This window comes from Condylura cristata, unplaced genomic scaffold (genome assembly GCF_000260355.1).
Source record: "Condylura cristata isolate star-nosed mole 26May11 unplaced genomic scaffold, ConCri1.0 scaffold00017, whole genome shotgun sequence".
NCBI lineage: Eukaryota > Metazoa > Chordata > Mammalia > Eulipotyphla > Talpidae > Condylura > Condylura cristata.
The window spans coordinates 31,243,313-31,259,624 of record NW_004567118.1 but is presented as its reverse complement, the minus strand read 5'-3'; the positions used below and the strand labels follow the sequence as shown (position 1 = coordinate 31,259,624).

The 16,312-nt window shown below is 49.6% G+C and overlaps 1 protein-coding gene across 1 annotated transcript; it reads right to left on the bottom strand.

Annotated features, from left to right (window-relative positions):
• Positions 1-3,794: 3,794 nt before the first annotated feature.
• On the bottom strand, positions 3,795-16,057 carry XAF1 (XIAP associated factor 1). The gene is made up of 8 exons (XM_012726008.1): positions 16,002-16,057; positions 13,869-14,004; positions 13,124-13,180; positions 12,649-12,844; positions 11,523-11,605; positions 5,841-6,182; positions 4,093-4,166; positions 3,795-3,938 (listed from the first exon to the last, which is right to left on the bottom strand). The coding sequence occupies exons 1-7, from the start codon at positions 16,031-16,033 to the stop codon at positions 4,095-4,097; spliced, it is 918 nt and encodes a 305-aa protein (XP_012581462.1). The 5' UTR covers positions 16,034-16,057; the 3' UTR covers positions 3,795-3,938; positions 4,093-4,094.
• Positions 16,058-16,312: the final 255 nt, after the last annotated feature.

Below are 16,312 nucleotides of genomic sequence, written 5' to 3'. Positions count from 1 at the left end.
GTGTGCTGATGAATTCTTCTACATCCTTCTACCCCTGGAAGGACTCCCAGTGTGTCGGAGTCTAGCGGGGACTCAGAACAGGACAAAATTACAGCATGGAGGAGGTGTGAAAAGGTCCAGGCGTATTCAGGTGTGGGGTAGCATAAGCTGTAGGTGATTAACTCTGCCTGGGTAAGGAGGACGTGGAGAGGGCTGCTCAGAGAAGGTCTAGCTGAGCTGGGTTTTGCAGGGTGAGTGAGACTTGTCCTCCTGGTGGTGGGGGAACATTCTGGGCGGAGGGAATAATGCTTAGGAAGCCACTGAACTGTGAATGTACATGGTATGTTCATATTCAGGGATTGAAGATTATTTGCAGTTGAACTTATGAGGGGCAGGGAGTGATGAAACAGTGGGAGTTGCTAGCTCCAGGAGCCCCAAATCATGGGTTAAAAGATAGGTTCTGCAACTATATACCAGAGACATTTTACGGGGGTGGAATGGGGAATGGGATCAAAAACAGTGGGGGGTGGGAAGTGCACTGGACTATGGTGATGGCACACAGTTAATTTGGTGGTGGGAAGCTCATGGAAATTACAACTGAGATGGAAAAAGGCACAAAATGATGTAAAAATAAACTATTATATTAATAAAAAAATGAAAAGAAAAAGAAGAAGAAAAGAGAGGTTCTGGAGCTCAGGGAGCCTCACTGTCCTTTCCCCTGAAGACACTGGAATTTTGACATAGATTCTCTGGAATCCTTGTCTGCATCCAGTGGCCTTGCTGATGGCTGTGCTTACAGTCAAACAGTAAATAACAGAACAGAGGCAGAGAGGCTCCACTGAGGTCCTGGGTAGGCAGGGAGAAAGGGCGCATGTCAGAGGTGAGGCGGCTGTGTTGAGTATATGCCGGGGAGGGGAAGGCCATGCCAGGGGGGAGGACCGGAGCGGAGCTCAGACCCCTGGGACGAGAGTGTCATTACAGCCGGAATGCGGTGAGTTTGTGAGTTCTTTGGAAGACATGATTTGGTAACTGGTGAGTCATGCAGACTGACAGACAATCGGAGGGCTTCTGGCTCTACTGTTGGATTGTAGGGGGTCCTGCCCACTACCAGGGAGTGCCAGGGAGAGCTGGGTGGAGGCCACCTCATGCACTGAGCGCCAGATGGACTTCTAATAGCCAGGTGTTGAAACTTTTTCCTGACTTTTTGCTTCCAGAGTTTCCCTTGCCTGAAGACATCCTCCTCTTCTCTCCCTGTCTTTGAGTGCTCATTCTCCAAAGCTCCAGTGGTCACTAGAAAGCGTTTGCTGGCTATTTTACCAAGTGGTCTGACATTATGGATCATGGCTCATAAAAACTCAGGGCTGGAAGAGATCTGAGCATTGATTCTTCAGATAGAAGTTAGGGCCCAGAGAGATGAGGAGTGTTACTTAGGGTCACACAGCGATTCAGTAACAGGGCCCAGAGTAGAACCTAGACTTTCTGCCTCTCCTGTATGTTGGCCCTGCCTCCACACGTGGTCGGCCTTAGAGGGACAAGCTGATAATATTTTTCAGTCTCAAACAAATATATGTCTGTGCAACACTTCTCTTTGGTTGCATTTATTTGTATCTTCCTACCCTCTACCATAGGTAACTATTCCAGGTGTTTGATATATATCTCTGCTGGCTGTTGTTGCCAAATGTGTATTTACCATGAGTGGACCTCACTCATGCTTTTCTGTATAAGTCTCTCTCACCCACTGCCCCCATCATTTGCATAGAACACTGGGTGGCAACCCTCCATTTCTTGTAGCCCCTGTCCTTGAGATGGGGTCCTGGTCCGCTTCAGCTCCTTGCAACACCATGATGACCGGGGTGGGGGGGGGCTTTTTTTGGGTCCTCTCCAGTGCATTTGTCTGCACTATTCCCCCATCACCATCACCTACGATCTGGTTCCTGCCTCCAGCCAGCCCAACCACCCTCTGACCCCTACTGGCTTCCACATGGGTGCCGCGGCACCCACCCTGTCCAGGCACAGGGCTCCAGTGGCCTCTGCATTTGAGTCTATCTCTTCCATGGCACCTTCAGACGAGGGACAACCTTACTCTTCTTTTGAATAGGCACTCACAAATGAAGAAACGGAGTTGTTTCTACAATCACATCTTACTGCACAGGCTCGGGGCCGCCACAGCAGTTAGCAGGGAGTGAGGCACTGGAAAGGTGCTTGAGAGTGTAGAGGAAATCCTTTGCTCTAGCAGTCACTGGTCAGAAGTATTATCAGACACTTTAAACCACTGGTGGGAGTGGGAGAACATGTTTGCTGGGCTAGGAAAGCCATGTGTGATTCCTGGAGCTCCCCTCCCTGACCCCCTGGCCAGTGAGAAGCAGTGCAGCTTGGTGGCTTGGCTCCTGGTTCTGTCAGCCGTTGTGTGCGACCTCAGGGAAATTAATGTCTTGTGCCTTGGTCCCCACGTGTGTAAACAGCAGTAATAATCGTACTGGGAGGATTAAATGAGTGGATGCAAAGAAGTGCCAGAACAGTGCCTGGCACATAGCACATGCTCTTCAAGTGTCTGCTGTCCTGGTGCTTCTGCATCAAGGAAGGTAGGAACAGGCCCAATTTACAAATGGGAAAACAGGTGTCCTTAAGAAAGTCTTCCAGTGAGAGCACCTAGTGGGGTGGAGGGATCCCACCCACCTGAGGACTCCTATACCTAGGCTTACTCCATGGCTTCCCTCCACCAGCCAGCGGGGAGGAAACCTAAGCATGTCAATCACCCCGGGGAAGGGGAGGTGGCCTCGAAGCTCCAGCAGGCAGAGATGCCTCTAGGAGGAAGCTTAGAGAAGGGAGACCCTTCTCTCCCCAGGAGGGCTTCCGGGTGTCCCCCTGACCCCTTTCCGCACCCACCGGTGGTCCTGCTGCCCCCGCCCACCTGTTACCGGCTGGCTGGCGGGGTTCAGCCTGGGCCCCCACTCGGGCTGCGCCCCCTGGGGCTGCAGGGTCTGTGGGCTCCTGCCTGCTCTGAGCGCCGCCCCGCTCCGACGCCGACTCCGCGACCACACGGGTCGCACCTTGGCTAAATACCGAGCAGAGGGCTGCCTTTGTGACGCGCTGCCACCTGCAGGGCTCTGCCTGCCCTCGGTGGGCACAGGGCCCCAAACCCGGAGTTGCCGGATCAGGCGATCGTGTGTGCGGAGCTCTCGACGCGCCCCAGCGCAGACTGTCCGGGAAGGCGCCCGGGCCAGGGCCGGCAGCTAAACTCGCTTTGCGCGGGGTGAAGGCCAGCATGCGTGCAGCCCTTCTCGTGCCAGGAAGCAGGGCTGCCCCGAACTCGGGGCTCAGCCTTGCTCACTTCACCACCTTTCCCGCCATGACCCAGCCCCGGGGTTCTATCAAGTCCCTGGAGACCCGATGTGTGCATATCTCCGCGGGAAGCAGCCCCTGGCAATGTGGCCAACCTCTGCTTTCTCCTCCAGACAGGGCACCCAGGACAGAATTTGAAAACGCCCCACTTTTCCAGTTTCCGCAGGGTGGGCACATTGAACCCAGCAAATTCCTTGTTCCCTTCCTCCCCAGCGAAGGCCAGGCAGACAGGTAAGAGGCACAGGGGGCATTCCTAGGCTTCTGTCTGCTCACAGCCTGCAAAGACACCCCCTTGGGCTCTTTTGGTCCTTGCCTACCTTCAGTTTCCTTTCTCCTGCCACCCTCCAGTTCCGGTTTTCTGGTCTCCCCTCACTATGCACGAAGCCTCACTAGTCTCCTAGCTGCTTCTGGCACCCTGGGAAACCCCATGAATCTCAATACAATGAAGAACAAGAAGCTTTCAGGGAGGAGGTTTTATTCTTTCGGGGATAAAACTGGGCGCCCCAAGATGGCAGTAAGTTTGCCCCACTCAGAGGCTTGATCAGAATTCCGGGGGTAGACTTGCTGGAATCCCCTTTTTCCTTCCTGGTCGATCTGTAGCTCTTGGACAAACATCCCTGTTCAAAGGAAGGAACATACTTATTTAACCAAAACCTTTTCTTCTACAGAAAAGAAACTCAATGAACACACACATTTCTTTTCAGGAGTAAAGACCACCACAGAAAATAAGCAGGAAAGCCAGTGTCAAAATAAAAACTTAATCTGCTGTACCTTTACTTTTTCAAATCTGGCTGGAAGTTCACACTTGGCTTTCCCTTCCATGACGCTAACCTCCAGCATTTTTCCTAAAGAAGTAGATATAAAAAAAGTTTCATGTGTTTAAAGTGGGAAGTGGCAGTTCCTGGGACATCTTTGGATAGTGCTGTTCTGGTTCTGGGAGTGTGAAGCCAGAGCCACAGATGGAAGGGGGACGTTAAGGAGCTCACCAAGCCAGGAGGGGTTCGGGACAGTCCTGAATAGAGCTAGATATGGCAGCAAGGGGGACATGGGGGGGGGCCGAACAGAGGACATCCACCCCATGAGCAGTAATAGCCATTTAAAAAAAGTGCCACATCATTTGACTTGGAAGAATGTCCTGGGTATTGCTGAATCATAACATTAAAATGCAAAGAAGTTGTGTATAATTGGACTCCAAATGGATATGTTTGTATGTGGTTATATAATAGTGTTGCCAGATAAAATATAGGATGCCCAGCTCATTTTAGAAAAACAAAGATATTTTTAGCATAAGTATGTCCCGTGTAATTATTTTGTAGTTATTTTTGTCCCAAACCATATATAGTTTTTGCTCCATTGTCAACCCTATTATATCAGGATGGAGGAAAGTATGAAACAAATTGTGGGAGGCAAGCAAACATGAGACTCATCACCTCCCAGCAAGACTGAAATTGTCCCATCTTTGTAAAAATATACGCTTATGTGCACATAGAGATGCCTAAAGAAGTTAGAGAAAAAGACATAGGTCTATCTTTATGTAAGGCTGACTGGAAAAGGCAAATGACAGTGTCACATGTACAGTAAGATGACATATGGAGAAAATAAAACAGTGCAGTGCTCAAGGCTTTGAAGTACACGCATCAGCGGCCACACCTGCTATCTCAGGGCAGGAAACTGCGGGGTGGGTGGGAGCGGGAAGAGTAAATGCCTCTGTATAGTCTTATGTCAGCTGGTTACGACACAATCTAATACTTCTGTATTTTGAAAAACACCAGATAACAAAAGCTCTCTCTCTCTCCCTCTCTCTCTCTCTCTCTCTCTCTCTCGGTGAGTGAGGCTGACAGGCTGGAATTTAAGAGTACCAGTTCTAGAACCACATACATGTGGGATTATAGGCTGGATTCTGTTATTCTCTGATTATGTAATCTTAGAGAACCCAATTAGCCTTTCTGCCCTGTTTCCTCAACTATAACGCAGGGATGCAATATCTGCCTCTTGTTTATAATGAGCATGAACTACTTGTAAAGGTCTTGCATTGTAATTGGCTCCTAAGAATTAACTGCTTTTAATATACTACTTGTGGTGACTAGAAAACAATCTAGGATGTAAAAACCAGGATATTGAGGGGAACGGCTATACCCTCTGATTTCCTAGGGCCTGCCACCAGAGGACTTGGGGTCTTGAGCAACATTCTGATCTCAGATCGCCCAGCCTTCTTTGTACTCTGAAAGCCACAGACCTCGTGGCCTCTGCTTCATTCATTTACTCTGTTGTTTTGGAGAATTTGCCCTGTGCTAGGAGCTGGAGCTGCAGAAATGAAAGAGCTGGCTGTCTTTCAAAGGTGGCCTGGTCTCTGAGGCTGTGCAAATAATCCAGGCAGTGAGTGCTATGGGAAAGAGAACTTGGCACTTAGAGAAGGAGAGAGAGAAGGGGCTCTCCAGTGGCAATGACTGTACAGGTCTTAGGTTCTCTCCACACTGCTCAGAGGTGCACAGCCAGGCCAGGAGAGGACAGCTGGGTACCTGATGCTGATTTAGGGTTGGCAGGGGGAGCAGGATACCACACTGAACACATCTTCTCAGAATATCATAGGCTGCCTCATCTTCTGCGGGAGATGCACCCCCGGGGTCGTGCTCAGACTTCAAAGGTCTATCCATGGTCTTATTGGTGCTGCTTGGTGCTAGCTTAGTTGAATTTTCTGAAAGAAGAGGAAACGTGCTCCTATTTTTCATCTTTGGACGGACATCTTTCTGTTCCGAGGAAGTTAGATCCTCTGCAGGCTGACTTGGAGGGGCTGGAGAAGGAGTGGTTGGCTTTCCAACTGGAAAATATTTCACACACTCTGAGACTGCACAGCATTTCCCCTGCAATTGTGAATGATATAGAAAGTTAAAAGTGACTTTGGGTCTTGTGGGTGATAGAATAGATGAAGTAACCTGAACACCTCCTACTAAAAACACAAATGTTGGGTTAAATATGGCATCTGCTTAACTTTATATCCGACTTTGCAAGAAAGATAACTATGTTTCAGGAATGAAGACCTGACTTGTTAGCACATGAGCTGACACATGGGAGAAGATGCAGGGGTCAACCTTTTTAAAAGATTTATTTATTTATGCATACAAACACTGAGGTACAGGCCAGTGGTGTGAGGGTGAGAGGATTCATCAAAGACAGAGTGGGGAACAAACAGGCAGATTGACTGAAATACACTGCTGAGGGGAGCAGCAGGCGGGTCAGGAGAGGTCTGCTGCACCTGGCCAGGGATAGAACTCATGCTGCAGTGGCTGCAGATAGATTCATAATGCTGAGACTTAGCCCCTTACACCAGCAGGGAGGTCCCTCGTCAATCTTATATCAAAGGTCTTGATTGAGAGATGTGGGACTACATGTGAGAAGTTAGAAGTAAGACTCCCCTTCACACAACTGGAAACCCTGAAGACCAAACTATGGAAACCACAAGAAAATAATTAACTAATTAGATAAGGAAAGTCACACGGGAGGGTGTCTACCTTAGGTTGGAATTTGAGTACAGGTAAGGAAAGCTCATGTTCCTGAAAACTCAGATAGCATGGGTTCCTGTCATTCATCTATCTGTGGGGGCAAGATTTATGTTAGCTTATGGCCTGGGAATCCCAAGGAAAAGAATTAACATTGAAATTGTTTGGCCAAAGCAATCACAAAAATCCCTCTGGGGGGTACAAAGCCTCAAACTAGATCATCCAGAATTCTCACAGCATCTTATCACACTTGAATGCATTGTTCTGGGCAGGAGGAATTTAAAAAATCTTAACTTAGGTACATTGCAGTGAAACCACAGAAGATCAAAGATCAAAGGCAAGGAGACTCTAGAAACGGAAGAAAAAGTGCAATGAAAGAATAGCACTTACACTTGGGCGCAGACTTATCCCATAAACATGGGAAGATGGCAGAATAATTTCAAAATGCTGAGAGAAAATAACTATGAACTCGGAGGCTAGCTATACTACCATCCAAGATGCAGAGAAAGGGGCACCTTTTTAGGCCACTAAGGATTTGCCATTCAGGTTCTTGCTGAAAAAACTCCAGTCTGGAGATTGGGGGGGAAAGTCCAGAATGAGATACAAGTTTGAGAGTGTCTGCTTACTGAAGGTTTGTAAAAACTCATAAGGTTGGACACAATTATTGAGGCAGTGAGGAGAGCTAAGGAGGAATACACAGGTTGAACACAAATGAAGAGTTTGGGGAGCCAGAGAAGGAGAAAGCAGTGAGGCAGGTGAAAGAGTGTGGTGTGAACTGAAGAGGAGTGGACAGTGTGCTCAGTGCCCCTCATGAGTTGAGGCCGCAGAACTGACCTGTGGCTTTGGCAACATGGAGCATTGATAATTTTGACAAGAGCATTTTTGGTTGGGATGGCCAGGTAGGAGTGGGAGAAAGGCTGGGAAGGCAGAAGTGGAGACAGTGACTGTAAACAACTTGTTCCAAAGTTTGCTGCAGAGGGGAACAAAGAAACAAGACAGTAGCTGGAGGAAATGAGATCAAGAGTAGTGTTTTTTGTTTTTTGTTCTTGAGTTGTGTTAATGTAATGCAAATGAGAGCCACGGATGTTCCCTAGTTTGCAGAGAGAGAGAAGGGACGGAGAGAGAAAAAGAGTTAGAGAAAGAGATTGAGCTTTTCTTTTTCATTATTTTTTAAGATTTATTTTTATTTATTTGTGCAAACCAGGACTGGGGGTCTAGGCCAGATGTGCAAGGTGCAAGGGTGTGTGTGTGTGTGTGAAGACTCACCAGAGAAAGAGTGGGGAGCAGAATGGATCTTCTGAAATACACTGCTGAGGCGGGCAGCAGGTGGGACAGGAGGGGTTTGCTGCACCATGTAGATTAGCTCCCTGGCCAGGGATGGAGCTCCTGCCTCAGTGGCTGGCTGCACTGTGGCTGGCCATAGCTTGTTAGTGCCAAGATTTTAACTCCTGTGCCTCCAGGGAGGCCCCAAGAGACTGAATGTTTCAATGCAGCCCCTAAGGTAGTACCATTAATCCATCAAAACGAGTGTTACGGTTTCCGCTTCAAAAATGTACCATAACATGTGTTAGAACCCATGGAGATGCTTCTGCTGTCTCCCTCCCTGTGCAGCTTATTTCATCACTTCCTGTAGGAGGGGGTCCTCCTGTTGTGGTGGTGGTGGGGGGAGGTGGGAAGTTTCCAGGACAGTGACCCTGCGTAGGCAGGAAGACGGGTCGTAGTGCCCAGGTCAGCTCTCAACAGGAAGTGGAGAGCCTGTCTGGCTCGCAGGAGGGAAGGCCGAGCAGGTGCGTGTAGCTCTGGCAGGGAGGCCGCCTGGTAGTAAGTGGTCACGGGTGCTCTGTTCTCATGAAGTAGACAAATCATCCCGTTTTCCTCAAAAGAAGAGGGAGGCTCCGGGAATCTGTCTAGTCAATAGGTGGCAGAACAGAACTGACTTGTAAGATTTCTGACCACCATTCAGCTCCATGGTTGCTTGAGTCCCCCACACCCTTGGTGACTGTCTGTGGTTGCCAGACTGGACATTTGAAAGGGTGCAGTCAGCTTCACTCATGTATTTCTGGTTCAAACGAAAGACATGGACCACTTATGTGATAGCCCAGGCATCTCGATCAAGGGAAACAAATGGGGCTGTGATGCCAGGCCAGAGGGCCGAGAAGCACCGGGCTGGCCATTGCTTCTCTAACTCGAAACACAGGGGCTGGTGAAACTGCATGTTCTGAGTTAGCATTTCTCTGAGCGGGCCTAGGAGTTTGCATTTCTAACAAGCTTCCTGGTGAAACTTGACACAAGTTATGCAACCTCTGTCGACAGACACGGATGGAGAGGAAATGCTCTGAAAAATCAGACTTTCCATGCTAACTTACGTTATGACCTCCCTTTTTTGTATAATCGTAATATCAAAATATTCTGAGCAACCTTCAGCTTACAATTGGATTGCTTCAGCCTCATAAGGCGCTACCTGGCCCTGACAAGCAAGTACTGCACCAGGGTGAGAAATTCCTCTTAAAGTCAAAAGTTATTAAACAACTGGCTGATTAATAAAAGCAAATGGCTGTTACTTGTTACTACAGAGTCTCTCTCACTGCCCTGATGAAGGAAAACCCAAATCTTATCATTCTACTATCTCACATAGCCTTCTATTCAGTTTTTAAATAACCACTCAAGCTTTCTACTATCTAGTCTTTAGATAAGGATATTCACCCAAGTCGCCTATTCAGAGCTAATCAGGTTGTTTTTTTTTTTTTTTACGGTATAGACTTCAAGGAAACTCACTTAAACTTTCTAACAAGTTTTTCAAAGAACTTTACTGTAATTTGAATTACAGGAAATTTCCTCTTCCTGCCCTCACTTTACTTTACCCCCTAAGATGTCTCTATGAAAATGAAAGCCATTAAGTAGTAGATAAGGTTTAAGGGACTTTATTTTGGTTAATCTTCATTGCGGTAAATATAGTAATATTAGTCTTAAACTTTGTGAATCTATGTACCTGTTTTAGCCTTGATAGATTGATTTTAAAAATGTTATAATCTCAAGTAAAGGTCAAAACGACCCAGACTATTCTTAGAAAAAAGGTGATTGTGATCTCAGCCCATTTCATATGCTAATGTCATCCCTCTGCCTGCTTGAAGTATATAAAATAAACCTCTGCTGAAGGCAGAGCAAGAAGACTTGCACCCACCTCCCATCCCCATGTCTTCCTCGTGCCCGCTCCCCTTTTTTCCTCTTTTCCCCCCTTTTCTAGGAATCTCTGCTCACCTGACACCGATCCCACCTTGAGACCCTGCCTGTTCTGCCCCCCCAATAATCTGTGATCCAGGACAAAGAGTCTCCAACAGAAACTGTTGCTGTTGCCCTACAGACTGCACTTTAAAAAATGAAGAGGTTGTGGCCCTCCCTGGTGGTGCCACGGGTTAAACCTGCAACCGCTTAAGTACTAAGTTGTATCCCTGCCCTGGAGCTGACCCACATGGTGTGGCAGACCTCTCCTGATCACCTGCTGCTCCTCTCAGCAATGTACTTCATCAGTCTGCCTGTTCTGATCCCCACTGTGTCTCTGGTGAATCCTGTCACCACCCTTACGTCTGGCCTGCACCCCAGTTCTGTATGCAGAAATAAAAATTAAAAAAGATCATGGGGCTGAAAGGTGGTAATAACCCAAATGTTTAGCAACCCATGAATGAAGCTGCAAACTGCTCTCATCAAAGGCATGAGGTGCCGCCACCCTCTGCAACATGGTGAACCTGGGTGAACCAGGCTAGCTAGAAGAAACACAGTACGTCAGACCACACAGCCTGCGCTTACAAGAAAGGTCCAGCCTAGATGCAGCCATAGAGACAGAAAGCAGGCCAGTGGTTGCCAGGGGCTAAGGAGAGGAGGAGTGGGGAGTGATTGCTTAATGAGCATGGGGTTGCTTTGGAGGTGATGAAACTGTTCTGGAATGAGAGAGGTGATAGTCACCCAGCAGTGTGAATATACTTAATGCCGCTAATGATAAGTCTCATGTTTTAGGAATTTTACCACAATATACAAAAAGACCTAGAACTTTGCAAGGGTCTCAGATTCTGATATTCATTGTTCTTGGAATTAAAGGGTAAAGGAAGGGTAAACAGCCCTTTCCCAGGAGGAAGACTTGTGTTCCAAGGAGAGAAAACTTAGCATAAGTTTCCCCAGTGGGCAAATGCTAGGCCTGCAAAAAAAAAAGGAGGTATTCGGCAGACAGCAGAGAAGGAGCTTCAAGGTGATCAAAGCCATAGAGAAAAGAGCCTGAGCACTCCCAAAATCAATCGATCAAGCACACCATTAATATCTACTGATCTCTTTTTGTTCCCAGTCCTGGAAAAAACGAGAAAGTTGTTCACATTTTGGAGCTCATGTGGGACAAGAAATAATAAGGCAGATTCTATTGAGCAACATCCAGGCTCAAAAGATGGAAGACATTCCAGGGGGGTCAGGGGATGGCTGAGGGACCAGGAGGCTCCTGAGGGACTGTTACAGGGACTCACCAAGGGCTGTCACCTTTACGTGAGTGAAACCAGCCTGCCACACTTCATGAACACCCCCCTTGAAAAAACAAAAAACTGAATCTGGGAAGCTGTCATAGCGTGCTGTGTCACACTGGGCCCAGCATCTAATCTTTCCCATGCTACTCTGGGAATATGACTGGTTATTGGCATCATTAGCAAATGACTGATTCCTACTCACCTTATGGTGGAAGTACACACTTTCTGGAATCTCTTGGTTACAATAATGACAGTGGATTTTCTTCTCAGGAGGACTTCTCTTCCCTGAAGAAAGGAATAAGAAACACCACCACAAATGACTGCCCTTGACAAAGACTAATGCAGCTACTCCAGATGCTATGCATGGCCTGGGCTTATGACTTGCCCGGGCAGCACCCAGCCCTCATGGAGTGACCCTGTCCTGGAGCAGGACTGGTATCCAAGGAGACAAAGGGTCCCTTAGTGCAGATGCTAATCCTGTCCCTCCTGACTGTCCCTCTTTGCACCATTTTCCTGGCTCCGTGATCCAACCAGGGGTTACTGCACACGCCTTTGTGGATTGTGTTAAAGCTGTGTGGCGTTGTTTTGATGGGGTTGTGTTGATAAAGTCATGTGGAAGTTGTGTGGGCTGCACTGATGCCCAGGCATGTATGTGAATCTTAACCTTTCTGATTTTTCACTTGCCAAATTTGACCTTGGGCAGACTTAACCAGGAGATATTTAGCCTCTGAAGGACTCTTGTCATATGTGACCACATTACAAAAACAACCCGTGAAGTCCATGGAAGATCTATCACACGTGATGGCCGTGTCCTGTGAAACACCCACATAAAAAGGCAACTGCGTCAAGAGAACCTGAAATGGTTTCCCGAGGTCACATAGGCCCAGAGGTCAGAAGCAACAGCTGGTTCCCTTCTGTCCACTGTCAAAGGTGGAAAAGGCTCTAGATTTGGTGTCAGGAATCTTGGGTGTCCTGTCCTATCTCAGCTCTAGCAAGTCCCTGCTTCATTCTGCGCCTGGCTTTCTCATCTGGGCAAGGATACCGGCGGCAGCAGTGGATTGTGCTGGAGGAGTCGAGAAGAATTCTCCCGTGGTAGGACCCTCCTGCCTCTGGACCCATCGTGAGGCTCCCAGCCCCCACCCTTGGGATCCTGGTCTCCCCAAACCAGTCCTTTGAAGTGGACACACAAGGAGGTCACTGTCGGACATAGTTTAGAACTAGCATGGCCAGATGAGTTTGTCCCGTGCCACCTGCCACCTGCCACATTCGTCTTCTGTCCTGGGAGAACTTCGATTGCTCGCACCCCATCCAGCTTCTCTTTGGCTCACCCGTGCTGAGGGGGGCCGGTTCGCTCCGACATGTGTCTCTGTGCTGGGCCAGCCCTCGGAGCGTGACGACCTGGCCGCACTCTGGGCAGAGCTTGGTCTGGTTGCCACAGTGGCGCTGGTGGAGTTCCAGCTTGCTGAGGCGCACGGCCAGCTGACAGAACTGACATGCAGTGGGGCGCTCCTGGCATTCTGTGCTCTGTGTGGGGGGGGGAGGAGAGAGGCATGGTCACTGGCCTGCAGGAGTGGGGGAGGGGGCAGAGTGGGGTCTCTTGTGGATCATGTGTTCTCTTGGGCTCATGGATCTTTGCACATCCTGTGAGCAGTATGTGGGAGACAAGCAGACCTGTGTCCCCGGGGTGAGCTAGTTTGCTTCCCTGGTGAGGGGAGAGAGGTCAGGTGGGAATCATCACTCCCTGCCCTCCCCGCCTCCTCCGGCGGACTGCTAGGGCACAGGGGGATCTTGCCTGCCTCTCACCTCGTGGAGCTCCAGGGTGTGCTTCTGTACGCTCTGCTGACACATGGCACACCCGACCTAGAGGCACAGGGAGAAACATGAGTCCCGCCCAGCACCTGTGCATCCCCCACAGCTGCCCTTGTTCGGTCATGTGCTTTTACTTTGGGTCTGTGAGCTTCCAGAGGGCACGTGTGAGGTGTGATCACCTGGGTTGTCCTGTGGCACCAGCCCAGCTTCCAAGAAGCATTTGTGGGATCCGCTGCACTGAAATGGATGCCATGTTTGAGGAGCTCCAGAAAGACAGACGAGGACCCCTTTGCTCTGCAACCCTGTCTCCTCACAGCTCTGCTCCTTGAACTGGTGCAGACCCCACACAGTTGGGAAGATCTGACCAGAGCAGAGCTCCCTGGGAAGGACCCCAGGTCCACCCTAGGAGGCATTGAAAAAACCAGGAAAGAAAAGTCAACCTTGTGTGCTTTCTAGAGCTTTCCTTTCCTGTTTCCCCTCTTCACAAATCTCAAAAGACCTTCCAACATTTCCTGAAACAGGGACCACTCACCTTGGTGAATGCATGAGCCTATAAGGGAAAGAATGGGGGTGGGAAAGCCAGGGGTAGACTCAGTTTAGCATGAGAACTGAACGGACATTCCGTCTCCACTCCATGGATAGGAGTAGACAGTGCAGACTAAGTGACTTGGCCGTGACGGAGTCGCTGGTGTGTGGACGGGACTCTCATGGCCACCCGGTCCTGTCTCCTTCTGCTCACCTGCTGGTGCCCAGCCTCCCGGTGCTCGTCCATCTTCGTCTGTGGGACAGGTTCCTTGCACTCTGGACAGAGGACCAGGAACTGCAGGCAGTGGGCCTCATGGAGGGCCAGGTGGGCCAAGACTATGCGTCTTCTGCTGTAGGATCAAGGGGGAGGAAACACAGGCTTATTTCAACATATAGCTGAGGAGCCATTTTTCATAGCCTGGGCATCTGGATTAAGATCGTTTGATCTTGGGCCCTCCCTGGTGGCGCAGCGGGTTAAAGCACAGCACTGAGAATCTAAAGCCACTTCTGTATGAGTTCGATTCCCACCTGCCCCGGAGGTGACCACATGGTGTGGCAGACCTCTCCTGACCCGCCCGCTGCTCCCCTCAGCAGTGTACTTCATCGATCTGCCTGTTCTGCTCCCCACTCTGTCTCTGGTGAATCCTCTCACCACCCCTGCACCTCTGGCCTGTACCCCAGTTCTGTATGTACAAATAAATAAATCTTTAAAAAAATCGTTTGATCTTAATAAATGACGATGATTCTCCTTGTCCTCCTTCCCCATGTTGGTTGGAAATTAAAACATGCAAAATAAGAGAAGTGAAAGGTCACTCGACAAGTTCTTATATTGCCCGGGTTGAACAGGGATGTTGAGAAGGTACAGAAGGGAGCAAAGGAACCCTGAGAAACCTTTGCGAGTCAAGGAGCAGGTCCATTATCCTGAATGGGCGGAGGGTTGCATATGCAGACATGGATGTCAGACATGGTAAATGGTAGCCTTTAAAAACAAATTTATGTCAATCATGCCACAGAAAAGCCGTTTTAAAGCTCAACAACAAATATCAAATGCTTTCAGATATTTTTTCTTGTTTTGAAGTACTCTCTGCCTGGTCCACAGTCAGCTGAGGGTCCAGCCCCACCATGCTGGGCAGCCTGAAAGGACACTGCCAGATTTCAGCCAGAGTCCAGGCGGTGAGCTCTCCTCATCCCCGCCCGCAGGAATGCCTGTGCCCCAGCAGGGGGACCGGAGGCCTTTCTTGGAGAACCCGAAGCACCTAAGTTTCTGAGCCCCAAATTCCTGGGCAGGGTGTTAACACTGCTTACCACCCAGCAGTACTTCCTTTCATTTCAACCAGCTCCTGCCAGTGGCAGCTTGGAGGAAAGGGAACTGAGACTCAAGGCTGCAGTGACGACAGGCATGGTAGGCAAGGCTGTGGCAGGAAGGCTATGGCCCAGGGCATGGCCAAAGACTTACCTGGGGTCTGAGAAGACTCTGCATCTGTGCTGCCTGGACAGACACAGGACAGAGGCCACTTTCCTGGCCTTCTTTTTTTTTGCCCCTGGCCTGGTCTCTATCTCCCCCAGCTTTTCTTTTTTAAAGATTTGTTTATTTATGCATACAGAACTGGGGTACAGGCCAGAGGTGCAGGGGTGGTGAGAGGATTCACCAGAGACAGAGTGGGGAGCAGAACAGGCAGACTGACGAAGCACACTGCTGAGGGAGGCAGCGGGCAGGTCAGGAGAGATCTGCCGCGCCATGTGGGTCACCTCCGGGGCTGGGCATCGAACTCATGTTGAAGTGGCTTTAGCTTCTCAGTGCTGTGCTCTAACCCACTGTGCCACAGGGAGGACCCTCCGCCAGCTTTCTGTCTGAGCCAGTTCAGACCCTGGAGAGCTCTATCTGAAGCAGAGTTCTCCGAAGGATCCTCCCTGGCTTTCCCCCAAGATAGGGAGAGTGGCGGGTAAAGTGCTTCAAAGGCCGAGTCCCCCCTGAGTTACAGGTGTCACTGGACCGCTGCCTCAAGCCCCTCTTCTCCCACAGGCCACCCTAGCTCCCCCTCAAGGCGAGAATGGAAATGGCACCAGAGAATCTCGTGAGCCCTCCCTTTCTGGGGTGAAAATCATATGATCAGAAACCCAAATTGAGACCCCAGGTATGCCAAATACAAGAAGCCCAAAAGGGACAATTATCTTGGCCATTGACTTTAGACAACCCAAGAGAGTCTAACATATCTTGGGGTGGGATGCAGGTCACCCAGGGATCTTTCCACCCATACAACTGCCTGAACCCTTTTTCTTCACTTTAGGCACACCCTCACCCCGTGTGCCCACTCACAGGTGGGCCGCTAGAGAAGTATTATCTTACCAGTTTCTGCACACCTGCAAGGCTTCCTCCATGGTCTGCAGAGATTTCCTATTGAGTTTCGTTTCTTGCAGACAGAAACAAAACTGAAAGTATTTGGCAACCCGGAGTCCAGGAAGGGAGGGGTTTTCAGAATTCTCAGCTTGGGCCTGCTCCAGCTTCCGTGGCCAGCCACTTTCAGACAGCCCTTCTGAACACAGTCAGCGCAGCCTGCTCCTGCTGTCACTTGGGGCTACCGTCGGCCCCCAAGGCTGGGAGCGGGAGGCAGACCCTCCCTGGACAGCAGCACCCCCATGCCCGGCTGCCTCGCACTC